Genomic DNA, 20,904 nt, shown 5'->3' on the forward strand with positions numbered 1-20,904 from the left:
ATGCTAAGTTAAAAATGTGCAGAGAAATATAGTTTTCCAAAATTATTTTGGTGGGTACATGATTATGCTGCTGCTGCTGCTGCTAAGTCGCTTCAGTCGTGTCCGACTCTGTGCGACCCCATAGACGGCAGCCCACCAGGCTCCCCTGTCCCTGGGATTCTCCAAGCAAGAACACTGGAGTGGGTTGCCATTTCCTTCTCCAATGCATGAAAGTGAAAAGTGAAAGTGAAGTCGCTCAGTCCTGTCCGACTCTTAGCGACCCCATGGACTGCAGCCGACCAGGCTCCTGCGTACGTGGGAGTTTCCAGGCAAGAATACTGGAGTGGGGTGCCATTGCCTTCTCCGACGTGATTATAAATAAAGATCACAAAATTTTTTTCCACCATCTCACAGGAGAGTTGAAAATGGCTTATAAAATGTTGAACTAAGCAGGCTCAAAATGAATCAAAATCTTCACATAAGTAAACTTAATCTTTTTTTATATAGTTCCAGCTGGAAATCTGCTATGGACAGCCAAATCAGCTAACACAGAAGATACCCCAGCTCATCCTGACTGTACTGCATCCTTGTTTCTACAGGAGAGTAGAAGTACTAAGTAACATTGCAGTTCTGCCGTTAGTGCTTGGTATCTTTTTCTTGATTTACTGGAAGGCAGGAAAATCAGGTGAGCTTTCCCAATCCATCTGTTATCCTGGCATGCACTGTCTTTAGATAAATGTGCTTAAATTGACTCCTTAGGCAGGAAATGTTGAGGAAAATATGACAGTGCAGTTAGACTCTGACTTTAGATTTTTATGAGGCTATCATGGTAGACATCTCTTCTGTGAAACTGAAGGCTACAAAGAGGAATTTGTTTTACAGCCAACTCCACCCTAGTTATAAAAACAACTTATCAACCAGAAAAAAAATTTTTTTTCCACTAAACTAATATGGTAATCTCTTTTAAAAGACTAAAAATAAATTGAAAAGGAGAATCTTGTGATTTTTTTTTAACAAAACCCCTACATTTCCACTCATGCTTTACAATTAGAAAAGTAAAAATAAATCAGAAAGCTTGCACAAAGTTTAATATTTTATTACGTGGGGAGATGCACCTTTTCCAGTCAGGCTGACCAATGATCATCTTGCCCCCTCACAGATTATCAAGATTTCCTCTGACCCACGAACAATGAAGCAAAGGTATTTCAGTAAATGCCACGTCGATCCGCCCCGGTTAAGAAACAGTCACGCTTTCTGGGTCATGGAAATCCCCGAGTGGGTCTGCCAGGCCACTGATTAAGGGGAAGTGTGTGTGGTTATTACCGCTGGAGTTCCCCTAAGACTTCAGAGGAAAGCACCAGCTCACAAGCAAACCGCTGGGAGGAGTGCGGGACGCGGGGAGCGGGGAGCGGGTGGGGAAGGGGCGGGCCGGGGTAGGGGGGTGGGGAAGACGGTTAAAAGGCAGGGGGAGCCTCCGGCCCGCCCCGAACGGCGGGGGCAACGGGTGGCGCCCGCCAGGTCTCGGCCGGCACATCCCCTCTGGCGCGCACCGGCGCGGGGCGGCAGTCGGGCGACCAGAACTGCGGTGAGTGAGCGTGCGCGCGCCCGTGCGCGCGCCCCCCAGGGACGCCGCTCGGGAGGGGCCGCATTTGCTGCTCTTCCCGGGTCTCGCGAGCAGGCGCGGGAACAGAGTGCGAGCCCGGGCGGCCCTGACTGGCGCGGCTGCGCTCCTGAGGCCGGTGTCCTCCGGCCGGTCCGCGCCGCCGCCTCCGCCGCCCAGACTTGCCCTCCAGCTCTGGGGGCCGCCGGCTCCGGCCCTGCTTTGCCGACACTCGCTTTCCTTCCTCCTTCCTGCCAGGTGTGCAGTTCCTGTTTTCCTTTTGCCGTGAGTCAGTGGAAGGGGGGTGTTTGACAGTTGGTTTAATGGATGGCCGAAAGGTATCACTGCAGGACATGGCGACCCACTCCCGAGCTCTCGCCTGGAGAATCCCCTGGACAGAGGAGCCTGGCTGGCCACAGCCCATGGGGGTCGCACAGAGCCGACTGGACTGAGCGACTAAGCCCAAGAGGTGTCACTGGCCTCAGCCGGTGCCAGATGGCTTGGCCATAGTAAGGACTTAGTAGAGTCTTTCTTTAATGAACAGACGGAGGAGTGTTCCCAAGTGGTGGCGAAAAGAGCAGATTTTTGGTGTTTTCCTGATAATCGGCCTGGAAATCCTGTAGTGCTCTTAATCTAGTTATTACAGTGCTGGAGATATTTACCTGATGCTGCTGCTGCGTCGCTTCAGTCGTGTCCGACTCTTGCGACCCCATAGACATCAGCCCACCGGGCTCCCCCGTCCCTGAGATTCTCCAGACAAGAACACTGGAGTGGGTTGCCATTTCCTTCTCCAATGCGTGAAAGTGAAAAGTGAAAGTGAAGTCTCTCAGTCGTGTCCGACTCTTAGCGACCCCATGGACTGCAGCCTACCAGGCTCCTGCGTACGTGGGAGTTTCCAGGCAAGAATACTGGAGTGGGGTGCCATTGCCTTCTCTGTACCTGATGCTAAACTAACAGTAATATTCTTTGTCATTATTTTTTGCTAACATTAGGTGTTTCTAAAACCTAGTGTACTCAAAGACTCTCTCAAAAGACTTCACATGTGTCTTTCAGGTTTTTCACAGTCCTACGAAGCAGTTGCCATATTTATCTCCACTGACAATGAGAAAACTCTGGGCTCAGGGAGACTTACTTGCCCAAGGTCACACCTCTGGTACGAGGACACTGATGAGTATTGGAAACCCAAGATGTCTGACTCCAAAGCCTGTACTAAACCATCACCTAGCAGACTTTGTAGTCATTAATGTAAAATTGATGTCCTTAATACCATGCAGATGAGGGTGCTGTGGTCCTTGAGGGGCTCAGTCAAGTTTGCTGACATTGACTTCTCAACAGAAACTCTTACTGTCTTCATTGTTTGCCAGACGGGATGGCTGTGGGGCTAGGAGGATTAATACAGAGCTGCTGCACAGTTCTGCCGTGAAGGAGACCGCAGACTAGGGGCTGATGATTTAGTTGCTAAGTGGTGTCCGACTCTTGCAACCCCATGGACTGTAACCTGCCAGGGTCTTCTATCCATGGGATTCTCCAGGCAAGAATACTGGAGTGGGTTGCCATTTCTTTCTCCAGGGGATCTTCCCGAGCCGGGAATGGAACCCGGGTCTCTGCATTGCAAGCTGATTCTTTACAGACTGAGCTAGAGACAAAAGGCACACTTAACCTACAGTATCAGAGACTTGGATGTGCTAAGTGCCAAGAGGAAGACATATCCAGTATCCCTGGCATCAAGGAGGTTGCCCACTAGAAGTGAAGAGTGAGAAGAGGCGTGATTGGGGATGAGCCAATCTGAGAAGTAACCACTAGAAAGGAAAGAGGAATTCCGAGAGAGAAGCCAAGGAACTAGAACATTTGTTGGAGGAAGTGGGCCCCAGTGGCAGGTGTGAAAAATTCCACTGGTTTTGGGAAAGAAGCCATTGGTGTTACTCATATTGAGAGTGGTTTTCCCCAGGCATAGAAAACAAACTTACCGCTACCAAAAAGGAAGAAGGGGGAGGGATAAATTAGGAAGATCAGAGAAGGCAATGGCAACCCACTCCAGTACTTCTGCCTGGAAAATCCCATGGATGGAGGAGCCTGGTAGGCTGCAGTCCATGGGTCACTAGGAGTCGGACACGACTGAGCGACTTCACTTTCACTTTTCACTTTTATGCACTGGAGAAGGAAATGGCAACCCACTCCAGTGTTCTTGGCTGGAGAAGCCCAGGGACGGAGGAGCCTGGTGGCCTGCTGTCTATGGGGTTGCACAGAGTCGGACACAACTGAAGCGATTTAGCAGCAGCAGCAGCGGGGTTGACATATACACACTACTCTCTCTCTATATATAAAATCAACAAGGACCTCCTGTATGGCACAGGAAACTATACTCATTATTTGTACTAAACTATAAAGGAAGAGAATCTCTGTATCAGAGTGCCAAATGGGAGAGCATGTACCCTCCCAAAAGGGTGCAGCCATGGCTTAGCACTAGCTTATTGTTGCCATCCAGAAATATATTCCTGGCATAGTGACATCTTTTGATATTTTTATGAGAGCATTGGGATCTAGAATGTCATGGGAAATCTCTTACTTTTTTTTTTGGCCCCTCCACTTAACATGCAGGATCTTAATTCCCTTGTCCCATTTAGTGAAAGTGTGGAGTCTTGACCACTGGGCAAGTCTGGAAATCTCTTACTTACAAAAAGTGTTGGTAATTAACTAAAACATTCAAAAATACAGTGATATTTTTCCAGGAAAAATCTTACTTGGAAGGCTGGTGGAATTCAAATGAGGCATACAGATGAATTAATAGCACTGTTTCAGTGTTAATTTCCTGCTTTCTGTAGTTATACTATGGTTATATAAGATGCTAATTTGGAGGAAGTTGAATATAGGATATGTGAAAATTCTTATGTTTATGAATTTTCTCTCTTTATAAGTTAATTTCAAAGTAAAAAGTTTAAAAAATTAGTGAAATGCTGGAGTCTAATTCTGTGCAAGCCAAACATAATACCTCTGCTGGCCACCAATCTGAGGCCTCTGGTTTTCGTCTGGGATTTTTTGGCCTCTACAGTGGCTAGTACACCAACTTGTTTATGGTAGACATTCAGTAAATACTAGTGCTCTGCTTTGGAAAAAATGTTTACAAAGTGATCATGGTGTAACATCTATGAATTATTTGACTTTTAAAACTGTCTTTTTTTTTTTTTAAACAGGTTTTACAAAAGAGAGGAACTGTTCTACTTCTAGATTTTTTTCCAGTTTTTTCTATAAAGCAAAACATCTGAAAATGGAGGCCTAAAACTCTTAAAAGGGACTTAGTCTGATCTGAGGGAGGTAGTTTTGTGCATGAATAAACAAAGTAGATAACTGGAGTTTTTTGTATCCAAAGAATGTTAATTTAAAAAATATGATCTAGTTATAAGAGGTATGATTACACAGTAATAATAGGTTTGATTCTGAATTTGACTTGTGGATATAAAGAAATGATTGTAGTCAAGACATATTGTTGAAGTACTTTTTTTCAGAGTTGGCCAGGCAGTTTCCTACTGGCTGCTGTGTAGAATAGAAAAAAATTGTACCTGTATTTGGTAAAGATTTAAAAATGAATGACAGTTATCTAGAACAAATAATTAATATTCAGCCTTCTGCTAAGTTAGAGAAATATGCATATAAAACCTTTGGCATGTTAAAAGATTTCTGTAGTGACAAAGAAATGTCAAAACCAAAACTTTTTGATAGGTACAACAAAATAAGAGTAAGTATGAAAGATAAACGTGATGATTGGTAAAGAAATTAACCATTTCTAAGCCTATTGATATTTTGAAAGTCAAAAATGTAGTTTGTTCAAATGGGTTGTTTTCTCTGAGAATAATTAGAATGAGAATGATGGGTGGATGGTTACTTTTTGGTAAATGAACAAACTTCAGAAAGAAACACAGAGATAGTCGTAACACCACACAGAGACAGTAATAACACCAGGAGTTTTATATTTTAAAATAACACAAATAATATTACACATTTTATAACAGTGTATAAAATTATTGACTAATAAAAGGAATACTGAAGTTAAACAGAATAATTCACCTTTGAGGGAAATTATCACTGCTATTTCTGATGCCACCTGGAAAGAAAGCATTGAAGTCTGCAGTAAAAAGCCTCAATATATATGAGACTCAGGAAACATGCTTGCAAATCACTTCTGGAAGAACCATGATGACTTGTTCATTGGTCATTACTGATACTATTGATGTAGACCTGCCTACTGGTAGATAGTTTTAATTGAGAAATTCTGGATTTTGAGGTCTCTGTTGTTCAAAAGAAGTGGATTGGGACAAAGTAAATTTATTATGTTTTGTCAAGATAAATTCTGGTTCAAGGTATACTATCTGTGAAATAGTTTCTGACCAAAACCAAATTTTTTTAATCCATCTGTTTTTTGTTCGTTTGTTTAAAATTTATTATCCATCTTAGCTTGGAGACTCAGCACTCTGACTTTTGACTGTTTTTAAAAATAAATTCACTATCAGGAGATTTGATGTTGGCTTTCAACAGCATGGAGCTGAGCCTAAAAGATCAAATGAGCAAATATACTCATCTCTGATAGTTTATTTGAAATGGAATGTTTAATTTGCTAAAATCTAGAGGCATCACTATGACTCAGCAGTCAGGTACCTATCTATGGAAGTAATTATTATTTAATAAATCTTGAAACCAGGTCTTAAGATCTGTGAGCCAATTCTGTTACTACTTAAGTTCTTCATCTGGAAGAAAATTTTGGATTTTTTTTTCTCCCCATTAAAATGGTTGTAGGAAGAAAAATTAATTAATTTGAGCAAGATTTAGGATATACTATATTTCACTGAATCTAAGATGTCATCATTTGTAAAGCACGCCATTATTTTATGTACCTCCTAGAAATAAAAATCCTGTTAATTAAAATGTGATATGCCATTGATTGTAAGATACCTCTCCATAACAGAGATATTGAAACATGTGCCTTAGAATCAGTGAAATATAATAATCCATTCTTTTCTCCTTTTGAGGTTTTACACTTTCTTTTCCCTGGCTCCAAAATTTCACAATTTAAAAAAACCAGAATAAGTATAGTTTGAATATTCTTGTGTATATGAGACACTTATGCAGGATAGCTTTCTGCCAAAACAAACTATGTGAGACATTTTATCTTCAGGCTGACCGAATGTCAATGAAGCATATTAGTGGAGAGGGTGACCTACCTGTGGAGACACCTGACACAAAATGGCGTCTTGATGACCTAACGCATTCTACATTTTTATGAGGGTTTTAATTTTCATCACAAGGTACTGTGTAGCATCATGTTTACATTGTATATATCAAGAGTATGCAGAGGTACAAGTTGTACATAATTGTCCCTTAAAATGTATCAGTATAGGATTTAGAATCTTGCCATGCTGTAATCCTAAATGCATAGAAGAAAAAAGAATGAAAGATTTCCTGTTCTAAGTGTTCAACCTAGTACTAAAATTAATAAAAATCAAAAGCCATGCACAAAACTACCTCCCCAGAGAAAGACTAGTCCCTTTTCCTCCCCATCCATTTCATTATGAATATAGTAGAAAATAGTGTATTCTTATCAAATTTGATGAAGAGTGCCAACATGTTTGAACTGAAGTATGACTTTTCATGTGAGCTGTACCGAATGTCAACATACTCAACTTTCCCCGCCGGTGTACCTGTCTCAGAAAGGAGTCTTGCTCGTGCTGGTTTTTATTACACTGGTGTGAATGACAAAGTCAAATGCTTCTGTTGTGGACTGATGCTGGATAACTGGAAACAAGGAGACAATCCCATTGAGAAGCATAAAAAGTTGTATCCTAGCTGTAGCTTTGTTCAGAATCTAAATTCAATTAACGTTTCAGGAGCCTCTTCTCAGCCTACTTTTCATTCTTCATTAACGAATTCCACGCATTCACTACTTCCCAGCATGGAAAACAGTGGCTACTTCAGTGGCTCTTATTCAAGCTTTCCATCAAATCTTTTAAACTCTGGACCAAATCAGGATTTTTCTGCCTTGAGGATAAGTTCCTACCCTTGTGCAATGAACACTGAAAAAGCCAGATTACTTACCTTCCAGATGTGGCCGTTGACTTTTCTGTCACCAACAGACCTGGCAAAAGCAGGCTTTTACTACATAGGACCTGGAGATAGAGTGGCTTGCTTTGCCTGTGGTGGAACATTGAGCAATTGGGAACCGAAGGATGATGCTATGTCAGAACACCTGAGACATTTCCCCAACTGTCCGTTTTTAGGAAATCAGCTCCAAGGCACTTCAAGGTACACTGCTTCTAATCTGAGCATGCAGACATATGCAGCCCGCATTAAAACGTTCTGCAGCTGGCCCTCTAGTGTTCCAGTTCATCCTGAGCAGCTTGCAAGCGCAGGTTTTTATTATGTGGGTAAGAAGCTTAATCTGATAATAAAAAAAATATTCCACATGTTTATCTTATACATTTTAGTGGTAGAATTATATGGATTCATAAGTTTTGGTCCAAAATTAATTTTAGGTCACAGTGATGATGTGAAATGCTTTTGCTGTGATGGTGGACTGAGGTGTTGGGAATCTGGAGATGATCCATGGGTGGAGCATGCCAAGTGGTTTCCACGGTAATTATTTTGAGATTTTCTATGCACATGTGTGTAAGATGAGTTTTATGTGTGTAACTTAATCAACTGTTACTTTAGTCTGCCTTTGTTTCAAAAATACATTTGTGAATAAATTTAGGGAGGCTTACTTAGAAAAATAACTGCTTAAAAAATTTTGGTGGAAATTTAAGATAAATAGTTCAGGATTTCTTTGTGTGTGTAATTAATATAAATATGTATATATTAAAATAACATGCTCATTATAAACTCAAGTCACACATTATAGGAAAGTACAGAGAGAAAAAATTTAAATGTCAAGAAATCTCACCACCTAAATATGACCACAGTTACCATTTTCATGAACATCCCTCCAAAAAATATCTCAAATGTATAAAATTTTATATAAATTAGATACATGTACTATTTTGAAACTTTTCAGTCAACATTATGTCTTGAACATATTTCCATTTATTCAACACTCAGTAGGTAATTACCTATTACCAGGTACTGTTGTAGATATTTAATATACTTGGTTGAACAAAATCAAAACAAAATCAAAATCAAAACTCCTGGTCTCATATGCTAAACTTATAGCAGGAGCGATCAAACAATTAATACAAGCTTAATAAATAAGTTATATAGCATGTTGGAATATAATAAGTGCTTTGGATAAAAAGAAAAAAAGAGATGGATGAAAGAGATCAGAAGTACCAGGCTGATTGCAATATGAAACAGAGTCATCAGGGTAATTATAGATCCATTTCATCTGTTTTGGTCACTGCATAGCATTTTGCTGTCATGTCTTTCGATTATTCCATGCTTGTTTTCACTCCTTTTTAAATTAAAATCAGGTAGCCTTTAATTATATTTTTCATGGTCAACACTTCTAATATTTGTTAATGTTGATTGCCAAATGTTTACATTATATGTTTTTAATACTAGTCTTCCCTTGTAACAACTTTGCACTCCCCAAATATTTCAGATTTCAAAAATTAAAAAGAATACCTTTAAAAAACATAGACGTTTTTAAAATGTGCTGCTAGCTTTCTATTGTGGTAATTTTGTGAATATATAAAGAACTGATAATTATGCTTTGATCGAGTCATGAATTCATTTTGTACTTAAATTAGATAATGGATATATACTATCTAGGAAGTGCCAAACTTGTGAATGTCTGACATACTAGAAAATGGGCTCATCTTCCTAATTCTTTCTCTTTGTGTATTTTCAGCTTTTAAACATACTTACATACCTTATGTATGAACAGTATCATTTATTAGGGAACTTTCTACCTTGTTTCCTTGTTATTAGTGTTCAGAGTGTTTTTAGGAATCTTAGAGAACAGTTGAAGAGAGCAGCTGGGAACTTGGAATGGAGACAGCCTTGCTTTTCTCAGTAGACTTGAGAGCCTCACGACCTCTGCCTGCCTCAGCCTTGGCCGATTACCAATTACAGCCCTCCTCTTGATGATATCTTGCTTTTGACTGCAGCGTCTCTTACCACTTCCTATATGCTAAATGAATAGTCAAGTGGTTATAATTATGCTTATGTTCATTTGAAATATTTACCAGGCTACAAATGGCCAGATTGAAATAACCAGAGTTAAATTTGTTTAAATATAAATAACCAGATTTAATTATGTTTACATTTTAGGTGTGAGTACTTAATACAAATTAAAGGACAAGAGTTCATTAGTCGAGTTCAAGCCAGTTACCCTCATCTACTTGAACAGGTAAAGGACAGTTTTTTAAAATCATTTGTTAAATTGACTTTCTGATAATTACAGAGAGTAAATTTTAGTGAAAAGACAAGAATCACTTTAAAAATACACTTTTTTTTTTTCAACACCCAGCATGATCTTAGAGAGTGCTCAGTTCAGTTCAGTTCAGTCGCTCAGTCGTGTCCAACTCTTTGTGACCCCATGAAACACAGCACGCCAGGCCTCCCAGTCCATCACCAATTCTCGGAGTTTACCCAAACCCATGTCTGTTAAGTCAGTGATGCCATCCAACCATCTCATCCTCTGTTGTCCCCTTTTCCTCCTGCCCTCAATCTTTCCCAGCATCAGGGTCTTTTCAAATGGGTCAGCTCTTCGCATCAGGTGGCCAAAGTATTGGAGTTTCAGCTTCAACATCAGTCCTTCCAATGAACACCCAGGACTGATCTCCTTTAGGATGGACTGGTTGGATCTCCTTGCAGTCCAGGGGACTCTCAAGAGTCTTCTCCAACACCATAGTTCAGAAGCATCAATTCTTTGGTGCTCAGCTTTCTTCCCCGTCCAACTCTCACATCCATACATGACCACTGGAAAAACCATAGCCTTGACTAGACGGACCTTTGTTGGCAAAGTAATGTCTCTGCTTTTGAATATGCTATCTAGGTTGGTCATAACTTTCCTTCCAAGTAGTAAGCGTCTTTTAATTTCATGGCTGCAATCACCATCTGCAGTGATTTTGGAACCCCTCAAAATAAAGTCTGACACTGTTTCCTCTGTTTCCCCATCTATTTGCCATGAAGTGATGGCACCGGATGCCATAATCTTAGTTTTCTGAATATTGAGCTTTAAGTCAACTTTTTCACTCTACTCTTTCACTTTCACCTTTAGTTCTTCACTTTCTGCCATAAGGGTGGTGTCATCTGAGTACCTGAGGTTATTGATATTTCTCCTGGCAGTCTTGATTCCAGTTTGTGCTTCCTCCAGCCCAGCGTTTCTCATGATGTACTCTGCATATAAGTTAAATAAGCAGGGTGACAATATACAGCCTTGACGTACTCCTTTCCTATTTGGAACCAGTCTGTTGTTCCATGTCCAGTTCTAACTGTTGCTTCCTGACCTGCATATAGGTTTCTCAAGAGGCAGGTCAGGTGGTCTGGTATTCCCATCTCCTTCAGAAGTTTCCACAGTTTATTGTGATCCACACAGTCAAAGGCATTGGCATAGTCAATAAATAGTAGCAAGTGCTATTCTTTGGATAACAGCAGATTCAAAATTAGAAACCTTCTGAAAAATAGTATTTAAGTTGTGTTTCTGAATATTACTCTAATAAAGTTATAATAAATTGAATTATTTGAGGAAAAAATTGACTTGGTAGTAGCATTTAAGTTACACTCTATATCACCATGATGATGAGCTATACTATATAAATTTTTCTTAAAAGGATTTGAGGAAGATAATTGTATTGCTCTTTCTAATCTTCCCAGAAAAGCAAATAAGAACTTATAGAATAGCTTGAGGGTCAAACACTTCCTAGCCACGGTCAATGGAACTAATATTCAATCCAGCTTATCCCAAAGAAACACCCAGAAAATGGAAGATCTTTGGGATAATAGGTAAACAATGATTGTCTTGTAGATCACTGAAAAGGTATAACCCTTTTTGTGCCTTAATGAAAATGCGTTTTATTTGTTAATACATACACACATGTGAAGAAATTCTTACTAGTTTATGGCCTACAGAATTGCTGTTGAATGTAAATAAAATTCTGCTTTTGACATAAAAAACCATGTTCCCAATAAACAAGTCAGTATGCAATAAATTGAACAAGTCTCTTGATTAATTTTTATTGCAATGAATAAGATGAAATTTACATTTTAATTTATGTACATTTTTTTTGTAGCTGTTATCTACTTCAGACAATCCAGAAGATGAAAATACAGAGTCACCAAGTATGTATACTAATAATAACTGCTACATTTAAATATTAGAATCATTTGATACTGTTAAGATTGAAAGCTGATAATTACATAATATACATTTATGTTATGATTTATAATTTACAATGAATTTTCAAATACACTTGATATTTTCCAAACCTCAGTGCATATCATAATTGCCTGAGGAACTCCAAAAAATATAGATTTCTAGTCTCACTTTAACCCTACTGAATTGAATCATAGTATCTAAAAGTGGTGCTTGACTGTCTCTAGATTTAACAAACTGCATACATCCAGTTTTCAGACCAGTGTGGGAACAGATACACTATGGCATAAGATTGCATACATATTATTTCTATGAAATGGAGAGTAGAAAATAATATTCCCATTTTTTTCAATAAGGACTTGGAGGCTCAGAGAGGTTAAGTGACCTATCACCTTAACCTAAAAGGTGATAGAGCCAATATTTGAATAAGCCCTTCTTCATTATCTAGTGTTAAATTCAATTCAATAAATATTTGTTGTGCTTCTGCTGTCCTGAGAAACAAAGAACAGAATAAATGTAACACCTGTTCTCATGAGCTGCTAGTCTGAGGGATACAGGAAAATGCACAGAGAGGATAATGGTGCAGAAAATAAAGTGGGCTCAGAGAGCACATATGGAACATTAGTCCAGACTTGGAGGATCAGAAAAGCCTTTCCAGAAGAAGTATTTGTCTTAGCACAGAAGCAAACAGAAGAATAAAAGTTAACCAAATAACAAACGGAGGAAAAGAATATTCTCAGCAGAGAGAACAGCACGTGAAAGACTTAAGTGACAAAGGAGAACAGGCAGATTAGAAGAACTGAACAAACTTTTGTATGGACAGAAGTAGGATTTGTGAAGAGATGAATGAATGAAGCAGGCTGGCTTAACAGTAGTCAGCACAATAGGCGGAATTTGAACCAGCAGCTGTCAGTTTGTGACTTCTGGGCTAGAAGACAATTGAGTAAGTGGCCAGTGGTGAGGCTGAAGGGGTTAGGGTCCAGACTGTGTAAGATCTTATAAGGTACAATTGAATGTTACCTTAAAGGCAAAGGAATTGTTGATGGAATTTATGGAAATTCAGATTTATGTTTTTAAAAAGGCATTCTGATTACAATATTGAGAATAAATTAGATAGGAACAGTGTTGTAGAAGGCCACTGCAGGAATAGAGATGAGTGATGACAATTGGCCTATTTCAAAATTATATAAAACATATTTAATGTAGAAAGCTCATTTGTTCATTCAACTTGGGGAAAAAGGAATCTCAATACTGGTTGGGATGATCCACCAGCACCAACATTCTATTTCTTTCTCCCACTTACAGTTATGCCAGATAATGCATATTTTGTATCTGAATACAATGTTCCATGTTCCTATTTTAGTGACTGAACATGTATACCATTATTTTAAATTTACGAAAGGTAGTACAAAAATAGTCCCTGCATATTTTCTGGGCCTTATATTTTGGATATTGTAATAAATCACAATTTAAAAAATATACAAACTCTCCCATAATGTGTTAAATTCCTTATTTCGTATAGTTATTCATTTTGGACCTGGAGAAAACCATTCAGAAGATTCAGTCATGATGAATACACCTGTGGTTAAAGCTGCCTTGGAAATGGGCTTTAGTAGAAGGCTGGTAAAGCAGACAGTTCAGAGTAAAATCCTAATGACTGGAGAGAATTATAAAACCATCAGTGATCTTGTATTAGATTTACTTAATGCAGAAGATGAAATAAGGGAAGAGGAGAAAGAAAGAGCAACTGAGGAAAAAGAATCAGGTACACATATTTATTTACAGTCTCTATTTCCATAAGGATGCCACTGTATATGTTATTGAAAATATACTCATTAATCCAATTGGATTTTATGTTCAGTCTTCTATGTTTGAATTCTGAAAACTTTCTTCACATTAAACTATATTTGATTGCTTATTAGTAAATTGAAATTGTATATATTGAGTGAAAGCAAATTTTCCTGCCTTTGCTTAATTTCTGTTTACTCTGAATAATTGATTGTGTATATAATTATTCATGGCACATTAAAAAAAAATTTTTTTTTTTTTTTTTTTTTTAATTTTTGGCTGCAGTTGGGTCTTCCTTGCTGCACGTGGGCTTCTCTAGTTGTGGTGCGTGGCTTCTTGTTGCAGTGCCTTCTCCAGTTGTGGAGCACGGACTCTGTGGCACTCGAGCTTCAGCAGTTGCAGCTCTCAAGCTCTAGAGCGCATGCTTAGTAGTTGTGGTGTACAGGCTTAGTTGCTCCTTGGCACGTTCAGTCTTCCCAGACCAGGGATTCAACCAGTGTCCTCTGCATTACAAGGTGGATTCTTAACCACTGGACCACCAGGGAAGCCCATGGCACATTTTTGATCCCGGACTAGTTGCTCACTCCTCTTCGCTGTAAATTGGGGTGGGATCAGGGACAACTATTAATAGTAGCATAACAGTGTGTCTCAACCTGTGACTATAAAGCAATATACAAATTATCATTAAGTTTCCTATTTGCTCACACAAGATATGGGTTCCCCTTTGGAGTGTCTTTCTGTTATTTAAAAGAGTGCTGGGATACTGTTTCACGTTCTCGCAAGACAAGTTGCCTGTGACCTTCCATGCTAGCCATGTCGTCTTGTTAGCTCTGCTCTGTTGCTCTTCAAAAAACTCTCTCCTCTCAGCATGTTCATTCTCATCTGGTTGCTCTGCTTCCATCATCACTTTGGCCTGGACAAAGAGAAATGTTGATCCCTCCTTGGCCACTCTTTCTCAAGCATGGACCAGATCCAAGAGTCCTTTCAACACAGCTGAAAACAGACTACAACTCTTAACAAGCTCTTATTGGAGATTTAGGGATCACGGAAGGACATTATATCACACATGGCAATTGACAGCCATAACTGTATGTGTGCTCTCTTGGTGCCCCTAAACCCATCCTCATGAATCTCTCTGCCTAGCTCCTGATTGATCTCTGTGTAGCTCTGACCAGTTTACACAAATGACTAGGAAAGTCCCAAGCAAGGCTCAGTTCAGTTCAGTTCAGTCACTTAGTCATGTCCGACTCTTTGCGACTCCATGGACTGCAGCATGCCAGGCCTCCCTGTCCTTCACCAACTCCCGGAGCTTACTCAAACTCAATTCCATTGAGTCAGTGATGCCATCCACCCATCTCATCCTCTGTTGTCCCCTTCTTCTCCCACCTTCAATCTTTCCCAGCATCAGGGTCCTTTCAAATGAGTCAGTTCTTCTCATCAGGTGGCCAAAGGATTGGAGTTTCAGCTTCAGCATCAGTCCTTCCAATGAATATTCAGGACTGATTTCCTTTAGGATGGACTCGTTGGATCTGCCTGCTGTCCAAGGGACTCTCAAGAGTCTTCTCCAACACCACAGTTCAAAAGCATCAGTTCTTCGGCGCTCAGCTTTCTTTATAGTCCCAACTCTCACATCCATACATGACGACTGGAAAAACCATAGGTTTGACTAGACGGACCTTTGTTGGCACAGTAATGTCAGCTTTTTAATATGCTAGCTAGGTTGGTCATAGCTTTTCTTCCAAGGAGCAAGCATCTTTTAATTTCATGGCTGCAATCACCATCTGCAGTGATTTTGGAGCCCGCCAAAATAAAGTCTGTCACTCTTTCTATTGTTTCCCCATCTATTTGTCATGAAGTGATGGGACCAGATGCCATGATCTTAGTTTTCTGAATGTTGAGTTTTAAGCCACCTTTTTCATTCTCCTTTCACTTTCATCCAGAGGCTCTTTAGTTCTTCACTTTCTGCCATAAGGGTGGTGTCATCTGCATATCTGAGGTTATTGATATTTCTCCCAGCAATCTTGATTCCAGCTTGTGCTTCATCCAGTCCAGCATTTCTCATGATGTACTCTGCATATAAGTTAAATAAGCAGGGTGACAATATACAGCCTTGACGTACTCCTTTCGCAGTTTGGATCCAATCTGTTGTTCCATGTCCAGTTCTAACTGTTGCTTCTTGACCTGTGTACAGATTTCTCAGGAGGCCCCCAAATAGCGACAAAGCCCAGAATGAGAAAGGTTTGCACCCCTTCCCTTGTCCATGGCCATCTGAGACCTCTTTCTTCCCAGGATAGTTGACTGTGAGATTGTCCACTCCATTCCTGGATAAATCTACCCTTGGCCAACCCAGACTGACATATCAGATCATGATGATACAGCATCCTCTATTTACCAAAGTGTGACTTACTTATTCAGTTGTACACGTCACCAGTACAGCATATAGTCCAAGTTTGCCCAGCCTTGCCAAGTTCTTTTTCATTTTAAAGGGAAGATAAGACTGCATGTCCTTCCTGTAGTTCTCACAGTCTTAGCACTGGTTGTCAGTGAACAACTGCTCAAAGAAGAGAACACTCATCTCCACAACTGTTTAAAAACTCTTTGAAGTCTAAAGCCATCCAGCTATAAAATACTTATTTTTCTTAAAAAAAAAAATCAATAGTTTCCAGAGATAACTCCAAGTCAACAAACGGTATAAGATAACTTTCATGTGTCTGCACAGTCTGTGCCCAAGAAATATTTTTTGAATGACAATGAAAATTCTTACGTTTGTGTTACTAATTAATTTCTAGTTTCTGAGAATGGTAGGTGGGTGATTTCTTTACAAATGTGCACTTAAAGAGGCAACTTAGGATATTTTTTTCCAGAATAAAAGAATAGTATGTTTCAAAGGTGTATTCAAGTCTTTACTTTCTTATAAGCTATAATATAGCCTATGACTTTGAAGTGAGACTATTTTCCTCAGTCAGTAGCAGTCTAATTTTGGAAATCTTAAGAATTTCAGAGAACTTATTAGTTTAAGTAAAATGTAATTAGAAAAATAAAAAACTTTAAAATGAATATACTTCAATATAAAATTATACTTTAATTTTCTAATATATCACTACTTCTTTATAATAAATTACTTAACAATATGGTAAATTCTGATTCTTCCATCCCTCTGCTGTAATCTACTTCAAATTTCTTTGTTCCAACTGCTCTTTAAATTGCCGAACCCTGATCGTTCATTTGTTCAGCAGGTATGTGTGAAACATTGACTTTTTACCCAGACACTGTTCTGTTCGTTTTCTCTTTTATTTTCAGAGCTTCAATCCTCTTTGAAATGTGTATCTTGAGCCTGGACCATCTGAATAGGCACTAGTTAAACGGTGTTCCTTGTTAAATGGTTTTATTTACGTGTCCTATTTGATAGAGTCAGAGTTTCTAAAATATATCAATCATCTCCACTCAAATAATCTTTCTTTAGACAACTCAACTTCCCTTTTTATTTTATAGTAAAGCTTAATGGATCATGGTAAAACTATATGATAGTTAATTAACAAACCTAGATTCATAAGTCATATTCCATAAAGATAATGCAATTGCAGAGTTTCAAATATAAAATATTTTACTAGTAGATACAAAATCTAGATTTTTAAGGAGAATATAGTGATCCTATAGCACAGGAAGGTGTGACAAGTAGGATTTCTTTTTCAAAATGTCGTTAGTGCCTTTTCCCCATTGTTATAAAATATTGAGCTAATGGTGATACCATGTATAATTTGGGGAAATAATAATTAAATGGAATTTTAAAGAAGTTTTATGGGTGATAATTTAAGAAAAAATGTGTCATTTTTAATTCTCTTGATTTTGCCTTTCCCACTTGGACTAGATTGGATTGAAATTTCAATTTCATTTGGCTCTAAGGTTTATTTGGTTAAAGGATTAGCAGTATTGCAGAATTGTTGAAAGCAGAGATTATGACACCAAATTGCCTCAGTTTGACTTTTGCTAGTTTTATGTACTTTAGCAATTTACTTACCTCATTGTGCCTCTGTTTTCTTATCTACTAAATAAGGACACTAGTGAAAGTGAAAGTCACTGAGTCCTGTCCGACTCTTTGCAACTCCATGGACTATACAGTCCATGGAATTCTCCAGGCCAGAATACTGGAGTGGGTAGCCTTTCCCTTCTCCAGGGGATCTTCCCAACCCAGGGATCGAATACAGGTCTGCCACATTGCAAGCAGATTCTTTACTAGCTGAGCCACAAGGGAAGCCCAGGAATACTGGAGTGGGTAGCCTGTCCCTTCTCCAGCAGATCTTCCCAACCCAGGAATCAAACCAGGGTCTCCTGCACTGCAGGCAGATTCTTTACTGACTGAGCTGGGCTGTTGTAAAGATGAAATGAGTTAATACATGTGAAGTGCCTACCACAGTGCTCAGCATTAGTTCTTATTATAAATAGAGTTATTTTCTGCTTTGGCACTGCCAAGCTAGCAATCAACTTCAGTGCTAACTGATACTGAATTATGGTTGTTTTCATTCAGTTATATGTGTGTATGTGGAAGGAAGTTTGCAGACAGAGTTTGAATGTGATTATGTTTGTGTTCTTTTCTATAAAGATGACCTGTCATTAATCCGGAAGAATAGAATGGCACTTTTTCAACATCTGACTTGTGTGCTTCCAATTCTGGATAGTCTCCTAACTGCCAGGGTGATTAGTGAACAAGAGCATGATGTTATTAAACAGAAAACACAAACATCTTTACAAGCAAGAGAACTGATTGATACTATTTTAGTGAAAGGAAATTTTGCAGCCACCATATTCAAAAACTCTCTACAAGAAATTGATCCCATGTTATACAAGCGTTTATTTGGTGAGTGCTGAAAAATTACTTTTGAAACTTTCTAGGTCAATTGAAAAATATGCTTATATTAATAATTTGTGATTACTGAAAATAATTCAACCTAATTTGTAAACTAGTACTTGTACAAAAAGATAGAAGGCTTTTGTTGCCTTGACATTTTGAAAATTATTTATAGTGTTTGGGCAGAGTCCAAACTGTTAGTTTAAAAATATATATTCTGTGACTAAATATTGTTAACCTTATTTGTAATAGTAATGCTTTTGCTTTTGCTCCCTTAGTGCAACAAGACATAAAATACATTCCTACAGAAAATGTTTCAGGTAAAATATTAATAATTTAAACCAGAAGAAAACATTGTTTTTTATTTTCTTGGCTTTTCATTGGAGGAGAAGCAGCAAATTGCCTTTTATTAACATTTTTTCTCTCTTCTTAGATTTACCAATGGAAGAACAATTGAGGAGACTACAAGAAGAAAGAACATGTAAAGTGTGTATGGACAAAGAAGTGTCCATAGTGTTTATTCCTTGCGGTCATCTAGTAGTTTGCAAAGACTGTGCCCCTTCTCTAAGAAAATGCCCTATTTGTAGAGGTACAATCAAGGGTACAGTTCGTACATTTCTTTCGTGAAGAAGATCTAAAACTCTGTCTAAACTTATACTAGAATTAATGGATGAAATGTATTATAATTTTAACTTTGATAGTGTTTTGGTTTCTTTAAGATTTTTTTATTTATCTGCAACTCAGAAGATTTTGTTTTATATAAATATATTTATATAAATATATCTCTAAAATATGAACATAAATATTTTATATAGCAGGGAATGATGGACTTTTGTTCTTATGAACAAAATATAGGGATAGCACTATAAGCACAATACTAAATTAAAATTTCAGCATTATTGAAATTGTAAGTGATGGAAAATTTAAGCTTTTGAACTGACCTTTCCGAATTTTGTGTATTTTTGAGTTGTATTAAGGATCAGGAACACAGATTCCTTTGCTTTTTCCATCAGTGTCCTATACATAGAAGGTCTTGATATTTGTTGAATGACTTTTTTAGGACATAATGTTTTTGTAAAGAATTCTATGAGGAACATTTTAATAAAGCAATCAAAATTACTGTTGTTCTTGATACCTTCATTTCTATGATATCAGATAGTGTACTGACTCCCACGCTCCTTCCGTACCTCCCTAAGACTTTTTGAATGTTGAACTCTGCTTTAGATCCCTTTCTGTAAGATGCTTCTTCATTTATACTTGTAGAGCACAGTGGTCAACCACAGCTGGCTTTAATCTATAGGATTTTATAGGATGTCTGAGTCAAAATCAAATATCCTCCCATTAAATTTGTTTATTCATTTGTCTGTTGATTTATTCAGGAAGTCTCATGCCTGTCCTGCCTATCAGGAAAGGCCCCTAGTTTTATTCTCACCACTTTGGTATTAATTCTGGGATTTGAAAAGTACACTGATTAGCAGTGTTTGGAATGAACAGCTTGTAAGTCAATTTGTTCCGCTCTGCCAGTGCAGAAACATTTCCTCCTTTGCATTACTTTTTGGTACTCAGCGTGTCCAATTCATAATTCTCTAGCCTTTGTTTCCTGTAGAGTTTTTAGGGCTTTAAAACCAGAAGTGAAGCTGTAATTGGGAATAGTCTGGAGAGACAAGCAAAAAAGCCAGTAATCTAAACTAGTTCTAAATGGCTGCTAGAGTTCCATAAAGAGAAAGCTTAGGAACCAAGTAAGAGGGGAGATTCCATCTCTTCAGGCTGTTGCTGGAAGGCTGCATGTGATGCCACTGATTTTGCCTCTTTGTTCAAATATTTAGTTGGCTAGCCACATGGTAACCACAGTGTCCTGCAGGGGTGCAAGGCTGAATCAGTTGGATTATTGCTTAGATGATTTGTGTTGTTCAGTTGCTCAGTCGTGTCCAGCTCTTTGCGATCCAGTGGACTGCAGCACCGCAGGCTGACCTGTCCTTCACTGTCTCCTGCAGCTTGCTCAAACTCATGTCCACTGAGCTGGTGATGCCATTCAACCATCTCATCCTCTGTTGCCCCCTTCTCCTCTTGCCCTCACTCTTTCCCAGCATCAGGGTCTTTTCCAGTGAATCGGGTCTTTGCATCAGGTGGCCAAAGTATTGGAGCTTCAGCCTCAGCTTCAGTCCTTCCAGTGAATATTCAGGATTGATTTCCTTTAGGATTGACTGGTTTGATCTTGCAGTCCAAGGGACTCTCAAGAGTCTTCTCCAGCACTACAGTTCGAAAGCATCAAGTGTTCAGCCCTCAGCCTTCTTTATGGTCCAACTCAGCCTTTTAAGAGAAACATTTAGATAGTATATACCCTTCTGACAGCAGCTATGTTTATATCTAGTTCTTATTGCATGCTACATT

General features: G+C 38.7%; 1 protein-coding gene across 6 annotated transcripts; it reads left to right on the forward strand.

Annotated features, from left to right (window-relative positions):
- The first annotated feature begins 1,411 nt into the window (after positions 1–1,411).
- BIRC3 (baculoviral IAP repeat containing 3) lies at positions 1,412–19,632 on the forward strand. 6 transcript variants are annotated; one of them, XM_045163021.1, is made up of 10 exons: positions 1,453–1,564; positions 2,633–2,732; positions 4,771–7,992; positions 8,101–8,200; positions 9,833–9,911; positions 11,797–11,845; positions 13,402–13,644; positions 18,268–18,522; positions 18,792–18,833; positions 18,947–19,632. In XM_045163021.1, exons 3-10 carry the CDS (start codon positions 7,140–7,142, stop codon positions 19,138–19,140), a joined length of 1,815 nt encoding a protein of 604 aa, XP_045018956.1. In that variant the 5' UTR covers positions 1,453–1,564; positions 2,633–2,732; positions 4,771–7,139; the 3' UTR covers positions 19,141–19,632. The 6 variants fall into 6 exon arrangements, with proteins under 6 accessions (XP_025122799.1, XP_006072946.1, XP_045018956.1 ...); XM_045163023.1 differs by lacking the exon at positions 1,453–1,564 and adding an exon at positions 1,702–1,837; XM_006072884.4 differs by lacking the exon at positions 2,633–2,732 and having other exon boundaries at positions 1,413–1,564.
- The last annotated feature ends 1,272 nt before the right edge of the window (positions 19,633–20,904 follow it).

Source organism: Bubalus bubalis, chromosome 16 (assembly GCF_019923935.1).
Source record: "Bubalus bubalis isolate 160015118507 breed Murrah chromosome 16, NDDB_SH_1, whole genome shotgun sequence".
NCBI lineage: Eukaryota > Metazoa > Chordata > Mammalia > Artiodactyla > Bovidae > Bubalus > Bubalus bubalis.